Source organism: Panthera tigris, chromosome C2 (assembly GCF_018350195.1).
Source record: "Panthera tigris isolate Pti1 chromosome C2, P.tigris_Pti1_mat1.1, whole genome shotgun sequence".
In the NCBI taxonomy this organism is placed as follows: Eukaryota; Metazoa; Chordata; class Mammalia; order Carnivora; family Felidae; genus Panthera; species Panthera tigris.
In genome coordinates this window covers 66,433,117-66,449,984 of record NC_056668.1, presented here as the reverse complement: position 1 = coordinate 66,449,984, position 16,868 = coordinate 66,433,117, and the positions used below count along the sequence as shown (strand labels likewise).

The 16,868-nt window shown below is 33.0% G+C and overlaps 1 protein-coding gene across 6 annotated transcripts in view; it reads right to left on the bottom strand.

The window, feature by feature from the left end:
• The window catches only part of STXBP5L (syntaxin binding protein 5L), a 379,743-nt gene that overhangs the window by 60,639 nt on the left and 302,236 nt on the right, over positions 1–16,868 (bottom strand). For 4 of the 6 annotated variants that reach the window (XM_042999138.1, XM_042999135.1, XM_042999136.1 and 1 more), the window contains 2 exons: positions 10,781–10,846; positions 3,395–3,487 (listed from right to left, as the gene is read on the bottom strand). In XM_042999138.1, coding sequence (XP_042855072.1) covers positions 3,395–3,487; positions 10,781–10,846 — 159 coding nt within the window. The remainder of the gene's footprint in view (positions 1–3,394; positions 3,488–10,780; positions 10,847–16,868) is intronic. The other 2 variants (XM_042999139.1, XM_042999140.1) reach the window with 1 other exon arrangement.

Genomic DNA, 16,868 nt, shown 5'->3' with positions numbered 1-16,868 from the left:
TAATTCTGTTAGGTTCTGGGCAAATTGCTAGGAAATTCTTGTCCCTTTAACATGTTATGGCATACACTTTTGAAAAAAAAACTCAGAAAATTCATGAATGTACAGTAAAAAAGTGAATTTTGTCCTATATAAATTATATCTCAATAAAACTAAATTTAAAAAATTCATAGAAAATTATCCCCACAGAAAGGGTTATTCACTCACCTAATCACATCTATCACCTCTGACTTACCTAGAAAATATCAGGTAGGATGGCATAAGAGACCAAAGATGATGCAAATGAATGAAATAATTGACTGATGGCAAAATACATAGTAATATATATAAATTCAGCCCTAAAGTTCAGGTGATGGCCTAGAACAGCACCAGATTATAAACTTTTGCAAGACTATTTATCTCTATTCTAGAATTTCTGCCTCCAGGCTCAGTTACAATAATAGGTGGAGTAGTCTGATAGCTTACCGTAGCTTATGCCAGAATGAGGTAGTATGTTCAGGCCTAAATAAGAACAGAACTTCAGGCACTACAATACTATTTTAACTAGGGGGCTTCATGCATCATTAATGTATCAAATCCTTCAATCACTTGTTATATTCACATGCTTTTTTCCTAACTCCTAATTCAAATCAAAGTCAATGGAAAGAGCAGCCTGGCTCATCAGAGATATGTTGTATTGGCCTCAACTCTCAGAACAAACTCTTAACTATAGAGAGCAAACTGATGGTTACCAGAGGAAAGGTGGGCAGGGGGATGGGTAAAATAGGTGATGGGGATTAAGAAATACACTTGTGATGAGCATGAGTGTGGCATGGGAGTGCTGAATCACTATATTGTACACCTGAAACTAATATTATACTATATATTAACTAAATGGAATCTAAGTAAACACTTGAAAAAATAACACATAAAAAAAAAGAACCTCTTGGGGTGCCTGAGTGGCTCAGTTTGTTAAGCATCCAACTTGGCTCAGGTCATGATCTCACGGTCCGTGTCAGGCTCTGTGTTGACAGCTTGGAGCCTGAAGCCTGCTTCAGAACCTGTGTCTCCCTCTTTCTACACCCCTTGCCCGTTTACACTCTGTCTCTCTCTCTCTCAAAAATAAACATTAAAAAAAATTAAAAAAAAAAAAAAAAGAACCTCTCAGGTCCTTAATTCCACAGCTGAATCAAAATTTTTGGAACAAAACAAACCCTGAGTCAGTCTGAATGTGGCTTACTACTTTAATGGGAAATACAGAGAGAGGCTAGAAATTTCTAATTGAAAGATTTTGACTAGTTGTTTCTTGGTTAGAAACAACTGGATTGACTTTTTGATTTCCAATGAAAGATTTCTATTTGATAAGTTGGCTAAAGATATCATGGTAGGAAATGACAGGTAAGTTCAAATTTCTCTGACTCCAAAGCTATGCCCTTTCCAGTAAGCAACATAATATGTATGATATATGTATGATACAGAAGATACCACTTGTGTGGCCTAGATGCCTTCTGCAAAATAAATAAATCTAATAATAAATTAAAAGTTGTTTAGATTGAAATGTTTATAAAATTTATCTGTGTATTGATTCATTCACTGACTAGTTGGAACAAAGTAACAAATTTCATTTGTCTGTATCTTCCCTAAGCCAGAAACAGATAAAACAAAAATACCTGCTATGTATATAGGTACAGTTCAAACACATATGCACAATTTTGGAGTCACCATCCATGGTAGAGCACTGAAAGGCCTACATGCCTCTATGTTACTCCCCCTGCCCTCACCTTTTTAGGAAGTTGCTAAGGCATATCCAGGCAAAGAAGTATCTTTATTAGAATTTTCCTCAGCATAAAAAAATGTTTAACGTCATGACTTCACTTTTCTTACAATATCAATATATATATCCTATTTCTATCTGGACAGTGTTAATGAATCAGTAACTTGTTATTAGTGTTGTATGAATGAGAGTTAAAAGATTGGGAAACTTTACTTCTGTTCTTATCTACCTTGAATTATAAATCCCAGAGAGAACTAGTTTCTTCAACATACTTTTTTAAAAAGCACATAATAGGAGGACAAATAATTTGGGATCAGAGGAACTTGAAGTCTGAAGATATGAGTTGGTTTAGACTAAGTCATTTATTATTAGCAGGGTTATCTTGAGCAAGTTATGAAATTTTTCCTTAGTCATAATTTCTTCAGAGTTGCTGTAGGATTGAATAAGATAATACATATGAAAAATACTTTGTTTGCTTTAAAGTACTATACCAACATTGATTACAATTTTTAGCAAACAAGGCTTGATAAATTCAAATGTGATAATTTGTTGATTTTATGCACTATAAAACTAAAAACCATTTTTGTATCTAGTTTTTCCTGGAACTTAAATGGTAAACTATATTTCTAATGTTTCATGCAACGTATATTTCTTAAGTTCTTTTGAATTTCTTTGTTAAAACATTCTCTTCATAGCAATTTTGTCACTGCTTGCCTATATTTTAATTTCAATTGTGATTAGTTTTTTGCAATTTTCATATTTCTTTTTTTCATTTTATTAATGAAACCAGGAAAACGCATAGGCTTTACAACCAAATGTAACCAAATTAGAATTCCAGATATACTTACTTAAATACTCTGACCATCAGTTTTCTCCTCAGAAAAAGGCCTATCACAGGGGTGTTGTATTACATAAGAAAAAAGTAAGTTACTGTTTGGAAAATTATGGGTTACAACTATTTTTAGGATCCTTGGTTACTGACTTATTTGGATTCTAGAATATTAGTAATTTATGCTTCTTAAATTGCAAATCTGGTCACAACCATTTTGTAATGAATGCCTAATTTAAGGAAGCTGTACAACCTGTGTTTGATTTTGATTTGGTCTCTCTGAGCAGTATCAAATATTCAATGGCTCTGCTTAAAACAGATTATAAGACCTTCCTTTCTGCTATTTCTGAGAGAACATTGCCCCTTTGAGGCAATTCTTTGGTGGAGTTTCAGGGTTCATCACAGTAGTTTCTGATCATAGAAAATACTTAATTGTATTATGAAGAATTAGGAGAATTTTTACAAAACCACTCTACTTTTTGGCTCTTAAGTTTCCCTGAATTCTCTGTTGCTCCCCTCATATTTTCTTATAGGTATGATAAAAGTATTCAGGTTTAAAGCAGAAAAACAACATTATCAAAATTCTATAGAACATTTCAAAGTCTTTCACAAAAGCCCTAACAATTCCTGTTTTGTATTGAATGAAGTCAGTGTCCATGGTTTTATTACTTCAGGGAAATTTGTCTTCATTCACCACGAGGGACCTGTATTTTCAGCACAGATAGGAATAAAGCTTTTGAGACAAATTGTGAAGTCCAGAAAATTGTAGCGATATGAAAAACTTGTTTGTTCACAAAAGAGATTTTCACTTTCACCTGGCAAGTGATGTACTTGATTCCTCTGTCTCACAGCTGGTATTTCATTCCTATAAAAGCCTGGTGCTGCCTCAGGAGTTCTGGTAGCAAGTCCTAAAGGAAGGGAATAAAAACTATTGGCATATAATTTCTTAGCCCAGGTGAACCCAGAAGTTTTATCTAAGGGGTGAATTGCATGATAACTATCTGGAAGGGTCTCTATTTTGTGCATTTATCTGGGTGTTTTGGCACTGCCCTAACAGAGGACTATTTGAATGGAAGAAGCTTTCTTCTTTGGAGGATGTACTGGGTTTCTAGAAATGTAGAACTGTGCAGAACAAGCATTCAATGTAGGCTATAAGACCTAGTTCTAACTCTGGTTTGAGAACAACAGAGCTGGTTGCTTCTTTGTTAGTTTTTGTGATGTTAGCCTCTATGAAATTTTGATAAAGATATCTTTACTAAAGAAACCTAAAGTAACATATTTTAATAACGATAAATAATTCTATCACCCTAGCCTTAACTTGAACTTGATAGCATAGTAAGTCTATTGTATACTGTGGACAGTGAGAATTATGAGGATTGATGGCTGTAGAGGTAGCAGGAATATTAGAACCCGATGCTAGCCTAGAAAAAGATGTTCATCTGAGCAAGTAATTTTTAAAGACACACCTTTAAGGAATAAAAATTAGACAAATGCACATCTTGTAGGCAGATATAACCCTACAGTTGAAGGCTTGGGTAGTTTTCAACTCTTTGTCCAAAGAAAAGGCGTCTATTTCCTTGAGGGATTGCAGTTCTGTTCCAGGTAAGTGGAGCTAGGGCTGAATGTTCCTGCTCATCCCCTTGGAAGGTATGTTTATGCAGTACACAAACTGCACAGCCTTACCTGGTGAGTAAAAAATGGTTACACAGCTTTAAGGAAAAACAGCTGACTATTGGTAAAATTATTAGTTTAATGTTGGTTTCTGCAGATACACTGTCAGGTCTATTTGGCATGGAGTATGTTATTTTGTTCATTAGTTTATTCTCCAGGGATAGATAGCATAATATCTACATAACTACACATACTGAAAATTACCTGTTAAATAGTTGGGTGAATGAATAAATAATATGAAATGGCTATAGTATCCTGGAAGTTAAGAACATCAGCATTCTGGTTGGCTCACTGAGCTTCTTTCAGCTCTGAATTCCTATTCTGTTCTCATTGTCCTCAAATAAATATTTAATAGACTTAAACTTTGCACTATTTTACTTGCAGTTTATTGAGCTAAAAGGGAGTTTGAGATCCATGTAGAAAATCAGAATTATAAAATTATTACTGGTCTCTGGCTTGCCTAATTACCAGCCATCATTACTCAGCTCTTTGCATCAATGTTCTAATCTACTTTTATCAGACTTTGAAGGGGTTAAGGTTTGAGATCACAAAATAGATACTGAGAGGGTAAGTGTAACTATTGAAAAAATATTTAAAAATTTTTCACAGAGCCATAGTTCTCAAGTGGTCCAGAGACCAGAAGCATTGGCATCACCTGGGACCTTGCTTTGCAAAATTTCAGGCCCCACACTAGACACTCAGTGCCCAATTAGAATCTTTGGCACTCAGCAATCTGTGTTTTAACAAAATGTTCACATCATTCTCATATAGGCTTATGTTTGAGAACCATTGCATTAAGGAAAAAAAAAAGACAAGAATAGTATTGGCTCTTAAATGCTACATATATATGAAAAAGGGGAGATATACCCAGATACAAACATAATAATTGACATTATTAATCAGATCTAGTTTTTTTAGTATGTGAATCAAGGAGACATTAGAAGACATGGCTGCTTTTCTTAATTTTTCAGAAGTCAGATGTATTATTATTTTCTGGTTTCCCTTTATTACACATATTGATTCTGCCCTTTATAAGTTATCTAAACATTTTCACTGTTTATATTTTCATTCTTTTCTGCCTTTAGAGATAATAGGCTTCATGAGATTTAAACTACCATTAAAGTCTTAAATGTGCTTTTTTGGGTTACGTTTTAGTTTTATGAGATTGGACTAAAAAGTCTGCATTTACCCTAACAATACCTCTCCTGATAATCTAGATTAAATAAAGCAATTCCTACAATAGGAAGAGATTTCAGAATGTAGTTTTATGTATATGTGTTGCTGTGGTATTCTAGGAATGGCATGGGGTACATTCTCCTTTGTGGGCTTAGAAAGACCCTTTAATGCAACACCATTATTTTTATTTTTTCATGGGAAATGAATGGAATAATCAAATATTATTTCTAATTTTCTTAAGATAAAATAAACTTTGTTGGCACTGTTCCCAGAAGGATAGATTTCATGTATTTTAACAAACATAAAATGACTAAAAAGTTGTTATAAGGAAAAAAAAAAATCATTCCTCAACTGTGAATATGATTTAAGGCTGCTACTAAAGAAGAGTGGGCCCTGCCCAGCAAACCAGTCTCAAATAAGGCACTGAAGTGATAAGTGAATCTTATCACAGCCAATCATTTCTGTCCCAAGTATCCTAATACAAAAGTAGTCAAAGCCTTGCTGCTTTGAAGTAATCTACCTTATGACATGCAAAGTCCTGACTCTGCCTTGCAAAACAAACAAACAAAACAAAACAAAACAAAAAGAAAAAGTGTCTTGGTGGTGTTTCCAGATCTACCCTAACATAATAAAAAAACATCAGAGGCAAAAGTCTAAAAGCAAGATGTCTACTAAAAGCCTACAATAATTACCATAATTAATTATGATATTGAAAGACATGCCTGAGACTGGAAATAAGAGATGTTTGCTAATACCACATATATTCAACATTATATTGGAGGTCCAAGTTAATTTCTTCCTTTAGAAATAAGAATAGAACTGCTCTTTTAACAGTAGGCATAATTGGATAGACAATCCAAAAGAATTTATAAATTATTGGAATTTATCAAGTTTTCTGGATGACATCAATATACACAAATTAATTGTATTTTTATAACCTAGTCACAAACAATAAGAAAAAAATAAAAAAATTATGACGTATAAAAACACCAAATACCAAGGAATAAATCTAATGAAAGGTATGCAAGACCTCTAAAAAGAAAACTAAGTATGTTACTGAGACAAAGATGTATGTGGAACAAATAAAACTTTTATACTGTTAATGGAAGTAAAATTGGTGCAATCATTTTAGAAAACTCAGTAGTATTTACTGAAGCTGAACATAAACATACCCTATGACCCCCAGGCTTCACTCCCAGAAACATGTACAACAAAAATGAGTTTATATTTGCAATAAATATTTTACAAGATTGGTCATAACATAACCCCAAATTGAAAGCCACCTAAATGTGCAGCAACAATAAAATGCATAGATATATTCATTTAATGGAGTATCACACAGAACTAAAAATCATTCAATGTGACTGAATATCATATACGTAATGTTGAGCAAAATTAGAAAGAAAAGAAGTAAATACTGCATGTTTCCATTCATATGAGAGTCCAAAACTCACAAAACTAATTTATGGTTAAAAGTCAGAACAGTGGGTACCTTTGTGAGAGTAAGTGGCTGAGAGGCAGGAGGGAGGTTTCTGGTGTTCTACAGACATTCTGTATTATACCTCAGTTAAAAAAGTTTACTCCTAAAGAGGTAAGACCAAGGTATACAAAAAAAAAAAAAAATTCCAAAGAAACAAACAAAAAAGGAAAAGTTGTAGTATTAATAGTAAACAAAATGGAATTCAGGTAAAAAGACATGAACAATGGTGGTTTATGGTATAAGATGCACTTTTTGTCAATATAGTTTAAAATATCTACACATGAATATTTTTAACACAGCAGATATAAGGAAAAATAGAAACATATTATTAGTACAGTATTTTAATTCTCCTTTTCTCCATCCTTGGCAAGTCAAGTAATTAAAATATAAAGACATGAAAGACTTAAATAACAATGAAGCAGCACTTATAGCTACTTAATTCTGCTACAAGTTAACATTAATAACTCTGGTAAAAGAAAAAAAAAACTACCATATGGAAATTACTATTAATGCAATCACAATTTATCAAAAGCTCTGATACATACAATGCAGAGTTCAATGGGAAATTTAACCTTAGTATAGCAACATGTAAGAAATAAATGAATTAAGCACCTACCACAAAAAAATTGAAAAGTGAAAAATTAGAAAAGCAGAGGAGGGAACTAATAAAGTTAAAAGCAGAAATTAAGTTAAAACCCCTAAAATCCAGTAAAACTTTTGCTCAAGTTTAAAAAAACAAAACAGAAAGGGGCACCTGGGCAGCTCAGTTGGTAAAGTGTCCCACTCTTGATTTCCACTCAGGTCATGATCTTATGGTTTGTGGGATCCAGCCCCACCTTGGGCTGTGCACTGCTGAGGGATTCTCTCTCCCTCTCTCTCTGTCCCTCTCCAGCTTGCACGTGTGTACACACACACACACACACACACACACACACACACACACACACATTCTTTCTCTAAATTAAAACAACAACAGAAAAATAGATTGACTATTAACTAGCCTAATTAAAGAGCCACAATCTTTGTGTATGTTACATTGAATATTGTTAGAAAATTTCTAGGATGAAAATAGTTTTCTTTACAGACAATATGAAATACAAAATCAGTAATTATAAAGGGTAAGTGACTTGATGGGAGAATTCTACCAAAACTTTAAAAAGCAGATAATTACAATTGTATTTAAATTAATGAGCATAAAGAAAAAAGTCCACAAAGGAAATGTCTGAATGCAAAAAACTGCTGTAAGGCAAGAGATACCACAAGCAAAGTTAAAATGAGAAAAATATGTGGATCTCAGGTCAAAAAAGGGTAATCTTAATTTATAAAGAGGCAATAAAAATTGATATGAAAATGACAACTCTATAGAAAATGGGCAAATTGTATGAATAGATGATTTATAGAAAAAAATAAATAGGTCTTAAACAATTGAAAAGATATTCAATATCACGTATGTGAAAGATAAATTGAAACTACATTGACCTTTTCTTACCAGCATTACAAAAATTAAAAAAAAAAAAGATAACCATTGTTTGTATGTTACTGATGGCAAGAGAGAAAATTGCTGCAAACTCTAAGGAGAGCAATTTGGGAAAATTTATAAAAATTAGATAGGCATATACTCTTTGACTCAGAAGCTCCAATTTTAGGAATTTACAGATCTACTGGTACACATTTGTTTGTTTGTTTGTTTATTTATTTAATGTTTATTTTTGAGAGAGAGAGAGACAGACAGAACACAAGCAGGGTAGGGGGCAGAGAGAGAGGGGGGACACAGAATCCAAAGCAGGCTCCAGGCTCTGAGCTCTGAGCTGTCAACACAGAGCCTGATGCAGGCTCCAACTCACAAACCAGGAGATCATGACCTGAGCCAAAGTCTGATGTTTAATTGACTAAGCCACCCAGGCGCCCCTACCTGTACACGTTTATAATGAGGAAGGTATGAAGGTTAGTCACTGCAGCATTGTTTGACATGGCAGAACACTGGTAGCAAACTAAGGGTCCCTTAATTGGTGAAATACTAAATAAATTATAGTAACTGCATGCATTTCAATAACATACAACTGTAATGATTATGTAATGAAATGGAAAGACAAGATACACAGTACAGTGAATCAAGCAAAGTATATTGAAATGTATATACTATACTAATGTATAGAACAGGAAGCAAAAATGAATATACTATGTCTTTTTGGCTTGTTTACAAATACGAATTGAAAGGATAAATAAGAAAGTAACAATGTTTATTTTTCAAAAGGATGGAAACAAAGTTTGGGGAAGGGTGGGAGGGAGATTTTTAAATACCACTTCTCTTTGACTTTTGAACCCTATATTACTATTAAAATTCAGATTACAGGGGTGCCTGCGTGGTTCAGTTGGTTAAGCACCTGATCTTGATTTTGGCTCAGGTCATGATCTCGCGGTTGTGAGATCCAGCCCTGTGCTGGGCTCTGCACTGAGTGTGGAGCCTGCTTGGGATTCTCTCCCTCTGCCCTCCCCTGCTTGCATGCATATTCTCTCTCTCTCTCTCTCTCTCTCTCTCTCTCTCTCTCTCTCTCAAAAAAAAAAAAATATTTAAAAATTTAAATTTAGCTTATGGATGAGAATTTAAAGTGAAGTTATTTAAATTGATATAGGATATTGAATTTTATATTGAAGATTTATGACATGAGAAAATATCAAAGTAATATTTTAAGGAGATTAGTTTTCCAACATGATATGCAAAATGAATTGTAAGGATGAGAGATCACAGAGACACCTGTTAAGAACATTTTTGTGATACTCTAAACGTAGGATATTAAATGCCTAAATTAGGATGGTGCCTACAGGATAGAAATACAAAAGAAAGGGTAAAAGTATGAGATCATATTTAAAATAAAAGCAATGAAATAAAGATTAAATAGATAGGGTTAAAAGAAAACTTTATACAGGACACTAGATTCTACTTTGCCTCACATTCCTGAAGAATAAGGATAAACAATTAGCAACTCTTAACAGATAGAATAAATTGGGGGTGCCTGAGTGGCTCAGTAGGTTAAACATCCAACTTCATTCAGCTCAGGTCATGATTTCATAGTGCATGAGTTCGAGCCCCACATCAGGCTCTGTGCTGACAGCTCAGAGCCTGGAGCCTGCTTCAGATTCTGTGTCTCCCCCTCTCTCTGCCCCTCCCTCGTTCATGGTCTCTCTCTCTCTCTCTCTCAAAAATAAACATAAAAAAAAGAGATAGAGTAAATTAAAGAAATATCACAGTTAGAAAAGAATTTCCAAAAGTCAAAATTAATTGCTTTTTAAGGCATTAAATGTTTATAAATTTATATGAAGTTAAAATAAAAATTAATTATAAGGAATTATAATTTTTTGATACTCTGAAAACATATAGTTCAATGTCAAAGAAATACATAATATTTTTTGGTGTTCAAAAATTTACATATACTGTATATGTATTGGAGAAAAATCAGGTAAATAAATGAAAAAATATAAGCTAACCATTTCTAATCCCACCACCCAATAATTTCTACTAACATTTCTTGTACACCTTAAAAGACCTATTCCTAGGAATCTTTATACTCACATTTTTAATATACTGTGGTAGGCTCATGCTTTCTTGATGCTTTACTTCCAGCATATTATCATTTTTTCTTTTTTTGAAAAACCTTTGTTTAAAATGTCTTTAAATGTACTACACTCATATCTCTGATCTTAATTTTTTGGGAGGCCAAGAATTTTGTATATATTTGCTTATGGTAAAATTTCAGAAACTAAATTAGAAACAATTACTAAAATTATGAATTTCACATTGTAAGAATTAAGAAAATAAAGCAGTAGATTACTGCAGTGAATTACAAGAAGGCTGAAAGTTAACATTCATGTTTACCTGAAGTGGGAGACTTGCAGCGCTCAAGTTCCAGGGGAACAGGACTATCATTTAGCTCAGTTAAACCTGAAAATGAAATGACAAGAAATTAGATAAATTTCGCTAACAATTGTAGATAATTCTTATATATTCATTCCTAAAATTTTCAAAAGGTTTTTCTTCTCCCTGTGAAACTTTTCTATTCTCGTGTTATGACAATGATTCTGAAAATTTGTTTCAGTAAGTGATACCAGAAACAATAAGGAGCAATAACTAATAGATATATACAAGGAGTAATTAACATAATGGTAGTAAAATATAAAATCTTCTTTCTTACTTTTTAACATGAAATAGCTACTTTAATAAATGACCTAGTTTTATCTAAAAATAGACCAAAAATAATACAATTTATAAGGAGTTTTTAAAAAGACCTAATCAAATCTTCTTTCAAGATAAATGCTTATTGGCTTTTAAAAAGAACTTTAAGGGATGCTACAGATTCTAAATATTATACTTAGTTATAAAAATGCAGTGTTGTATAATACATATTAAGTGACTTATTTGATGATATCAAATTCCTTCTTATAATAAGCATTACATTTTTCTCTTACTTTTTAAAAAATTTTTTTAATTTTATGTATTTTAAGAGAGAGAGAGAGAGAGAGAGAGAGAGAGAGCACACATGTGAGTGGGGGAGGGGCAGAGAGAGCGAATCCCAGGCAGACTCTGTGCTGACAGAGCTTGATCTCAGGAACTTCAACACCACAATCTGAGCTGAAACCAAGAGTCAGAGGTTCAACCAACTGAGCCACTCAGTCACCCCTCTCTTATTTTTAATACTCTGTTATGTAAACTCTACTGACAAACACAAGGATAGGCACAATAAATAAATAATTCTTGCTATCTGCCAGCCTGCATTCCTGTGGCATTCATAAAATATCCTTAATTATGGTTTTCCTATACTTGTTAGAGATTCTTATATACTTTTTCCTTATAAAAAATATTCAGAGTTCCTACTTTAATGTAAATCTTTATATCCAGAAGTACTTATTAAAAACTATTGTCAATTACCAGAACTATTTTTGTCCATATTCCTTGCTACCACCCCTTTCTTGATATAATTTGTACCAATAAACTTACTATGGTTCAAAAAATTATAGAATTTGGGAAAAGGCTGCTGTGGTACTCTAGCCCACCTCTTATGTTTTACAGATAAGAAACTATGAGTTTGAAGAGTTTAAACAATTTAAGGTTACAGAACCAAGTATGTGCCAAATCTTGAATAGAATTATTTATATACTTAAGAGTCTTTTGTTAGAAGTAGGTACTGTGAATATTTTCTTCCAGTATGTGACTTATCTTGTCATTTTCTTTTTTTTTTTTTTGTCATTTTCTTAATGAAAATGAAATCTTTTGATGTTCAGGAGATTAGTTTACTTGAAGGACCCTTTATGAAATTTTTTAATTGTGAATTTTTTATAATTCCTGTTTAAGTAATCTTTGCCTACTTAATGCTCATGAAGATATTATTGTATTCTCCAAGAAGCTTTTTTAATTTTCAGCTTTCAGTTTTAGGACTATAATTCATCTCAAATAAATTTTGATTGTGGTATGAGGTAGAGATTAAGGTTCATTTTTCCCTATATGTTGTTTGTCTAGTTTTTCCATCATTATTTGTTAAAAAGATTTTCTTTTTTTCATTGATTTTTATTAGTGCCTTAGTAAAAAATAAATTGGATACATATGTGTAAGTTTACTTCTAGACTTTGTATTTTGTAGTCATTGGTCTATTTGTCTATCTTTTTTTGACTACCACATTAATGCAGGTCTATAGTACATCTTAAAGTCAGGTAGTAAAATACTCCAACTTTGTTCTTTTCCAAGAGTGTTTTAATTACTTCAGATTTTTTGCATTTCTAAATAAGTTTTAGAATCAATTTGTCAATTGCTACAAAAGGATATGCCAAATTTTTACTGGACTGTAATAAATCCATAGTAATTTTGATAGAATAAACATTTTAAAAATATTCAGTCTCGCAACCTATAAACATGGTATTCTCCTCTATTTAAATGATGTTTAAAATTTTTTTTTCTTTCTGCATGAGTTTGTAGATTTCAGTATAGAGGTTTTGTATGTGGCATTTTTCAAGTCTTTATTTCCTTTTTGGTTTTCTGTCTACTTCTTGTATCATTATTCGAAGTGAAGTACTGAAATTCCCAGTAATTATTGTTGGATTGTCTCTCTCTCTCCCTTTGATTCTGTCAAGTATTGCTTCATGTACTTTGTAGATCGGTCGTCAGATGCACAGATGTTATATCTTCTAGATGAGTTAACCATTTTTTCATTTTAGATGTCCCTATTTATAGTAACTTTTTTTTGCTTTAAAATCTATTTTGTCTGGTATTAACTACAGCTGTACTTGCTGTTTGCATGGTTTTTTTCTCTTTTAACTTTCAACGGATTTACATCTTTATGTGTGGCCTCTGACAGCATAGAGTTAAATCTTGGTTTTTTAAAAAATCTGGCTCAACAGTCTTTGTCTTCTGATTGAATTGTTAAATCTATCCACATTTAATGTTATAACTGATACAGTTAGGTTACACCTGTCATTCTACTTTATTTTTCTGTATGTCTCATGTCTTTTTGTCCTTCTAATCTTCCTTACTGCTTTGTTTGGCATTAAATATTTTCTAGTGTAACTCATTCATTTCTTTAATGATTTTGTCATCATATTTTTGGCCTTGCTCTAAGATAACATATACATCTTAACTTCTCAGTATCTACTTCAGATGTATATTAACTTAATTCCAGGGAGATGTAGAAATGTTATTCTTTCATACTTCTATTTCCTCTTTCCCCTTTATGTGCTATTACTGGCATACATAATATATCCATATGTGTTACAAATCCAGCAACATATTATTATAATGATTACTTTATATAACTTTGGGTTTTTATAAAACCTGAGAGAAGAAAGCAGAAAATATATTTATAGTTTGTATATTAACTTTGCAATTTATCATTTCTAGTTCTCTTCATTTGTTCCAGTCAATCCACCTGGTTTTGTTTGCTTACTCAAATACAACTTTGCTCCCACCTACTTCCTTTGTGCTGTTATTGGAAAATATATTACATTTCTACATACTGTAAGCCCATCAAGACAATTTTATAATATTGTTTCATAAATGGCTTTTTAAATCAGTTAAGAGAAGAAGTCATGTACATTTATATTATTATTTTATAATTACATAGTTACCTTAGTAGTGTTCTTTTTCCCCTTGTGTGAATTCAAATTATCATCTGGCATTAATTTTTTTCAGCCTGAGAAAAACTTCCTTTAGTATTTCTTATAAAGTGGCCTATGCTAGCAACAAATTCTCTCATTTTTTGTTTATCGGGGAATGACTTTATTTCAGCTACATTTTTGAAAGATTGTTTTGCTGGATATAAGATTTTTGGGTTTAGGTTTTTCCTTTGAGCACTCTGAATATGTTGTCCTACTGCTTCTGGCCTCCATTGTTTCTAATGAACTGTTAATCCTACTTCAGTTCTGTTGTATGGGAAAAGTCATTTTTCTCTTACTGTGATGTTTCTGGGTGTGGGTATCTTTGCATTTATCCTGTTTGGAGTTCACTGACATTTTAGACATATGCATTAATGGTTTTCATCAAATTTTGGAAGTTTTCAGCCATTATCTTTTTGAATATTTTCCTGCTTCTCTCTTTTCTACTCTTATTATGGACATGTTTGCTACATTTACAGTATCCTAAGCTTCTTTGAGGATTTGTTAATTTTTCTTAATTTTTTTCCCCTCAGAATACACAGTCTCTATAAGTTTCCTTCAAGTTTGCTGATTCTGATTTCTGCCAGTTCAGATCTACTGTTGACTCCCTCTAGCAAATTTTTCTTTTCATTTACTGTACTTTTTGTACTGTACTTTTGTATAAGAATTTCCATTTGGGTCTTATTTTCCCTTGACCTCATTCACCCATTTCATCGACGCTTCACCCTCTGCCTCTGAAAACCACCAATCTCTTCCCCAGATCTATGTGCTCATTTTTGTTGCTCTTTGTTCATTTTTAGATTCCACATATAAGTGATGTCATGGGTCTTATTCCACTGGGCACTGTAATGCTCTCAAGGTCCATCCATGTTCTTGCAAATGGCAAGATTTCCTTCTTTTTTATGGCTGAATAATAATCCAGTTTGTGTGTGTGTGTGTGTGTGTGTGTGTGTGTGTGTGTGTGTGTAACTCAATCGTATTTTCTTTATTCATCCATCCATTGATAACACTTATGTTGTTTCTATATCTTGGAAAATATGTAAATAATGCTGCAATGAACATGGGAGTGGCATATATCTTTTTGAGTTAGTTTTTTATTTTTCTGTATAGATACCCAGAAGTAGAATTGCTGGATTTTATGGTAGTTCTATTTTTAGTTTGTGAGGAACTTTCACACTGTTTTTCAAAGCATGTGCACCAATTTACATTCCTACCATCAGTGCACACAGGATTCCCTTTTCTCTACATACTTGCCAACACTTGTTATTTCTTGTTCTTTTGGTAATAACCATTCTAACAAATAGGAGGTGATATCTCATTGTGGTTTTGATTTGCATTTCTCTGATGATTAGTGATGCTGGGCAAATTTCATGTACCTGCAGGTTATCTGCATGTCTTTTTTTTTTGAAAAATATCTATTCAGATGCTCTGCTAATTTTTTAATTGAAAAATTTTTTTGCTATAGTTGTATAAGTTCTTTACATATTTTGGATATTAACCTGTTACAGATATATGATTTTCAAATATTTTCTCTCATTTCACATATTGTCTTTTCATTTTGTTGATGGTTTCCTTTGCTCTGCAGAAGTTTTTTAGTTTGATGTAGTCCTACTTGTATATTTTTGTTTTTGCTGCCTTTGCTTTGGTGTCAAATCCAAAAAATTATTGCCAAGACCCAGATCAAGGAAGGAGCTTACTGCCTATATTTTCTTGTAGGATTTTATGGTTTTGTATCTTATAGTCCAGTCTTTAATCTATTTTGAGTTAATTCTTGTGTATGCTATCAGATAGTTCTGTTTGCTTTTTATAACTTCAATCTCTTTGTTAGTATTCTTTATTTGATGAGACATTATCATTATAGTTTACCTTCTTTAAACATGTTGTCTTTTGGCTCTTTAAAGATTTTTCATGGCTGTTATGAGGTCTTTGTTAAATCCAACATTTGAGCCCTCTCAGAGACCATTTGTATTGCCTTGTTTTTTCTGTGAATAAGTCACACTTTCCTGTTTTATTGTAGGTCTTATAATATTTTGTTGATAACTAGACATATTAGGTAATACTGTATAGCAATTCCCTCCCTCTCTCTGGTTTTTATGTTGTTATTTGCTTGTTTAGTGACTTGGCTAGACTATTTTAGTGAAGTTTATTTCCCTTACATTGTGAAGACTCTGATGTTGCTTATCAGAGGGTATAGCCTTCTGTGTGTATACTGTCACCCTGGGATGACAGTAGTTTTAGCAGGGTTCTCCTTGTCTCTTTCCCTGACCACTTCATTGATATCAAATCCAGCTATTAGCTATCACAGTCACAACCAGGTGAATGCTTTATTGTTTTTGACAATGCTCCAGGATATATATTACTCAGTATTCTAATCCAATTCAGACAGAAGTCATATTTGAAGCCAGTATTTGAGGTTTGTTCAAATCCCAACTCACCTTTGGCCTAGCTGGTTGCTCTTAAATAAGAGGAGCTGCCAGCCTCTTATTTGATTTCCAACAAATACTTCATTGGTTTTGAGGGCATCCTTAGGCTTGAACTTCCTCAAATTGTGTTTCAAATAAGCTAGTTTCTTTGGGGAGAGCTTCAAAGTTCATTGCCTCTTTCTCTGGGCAAAATTTCTGAGCCACTAGTCTGGACCTGGGGCAGGGACGGTAACCTCTGGCCTTCTCAGCTCTACTTTTCTGGCACGAAACCTCTGCCCTATGACCAAGCTGGGTGAGAGCAGTCAAGGCCTCAGCATTTTAGCTTGCTATGCCTGGGGTAGACGTTTTGTCCTATGAGTGGGGGACTGACAGGGGAGAGAAGACTTTGACCTCTTGGCTACA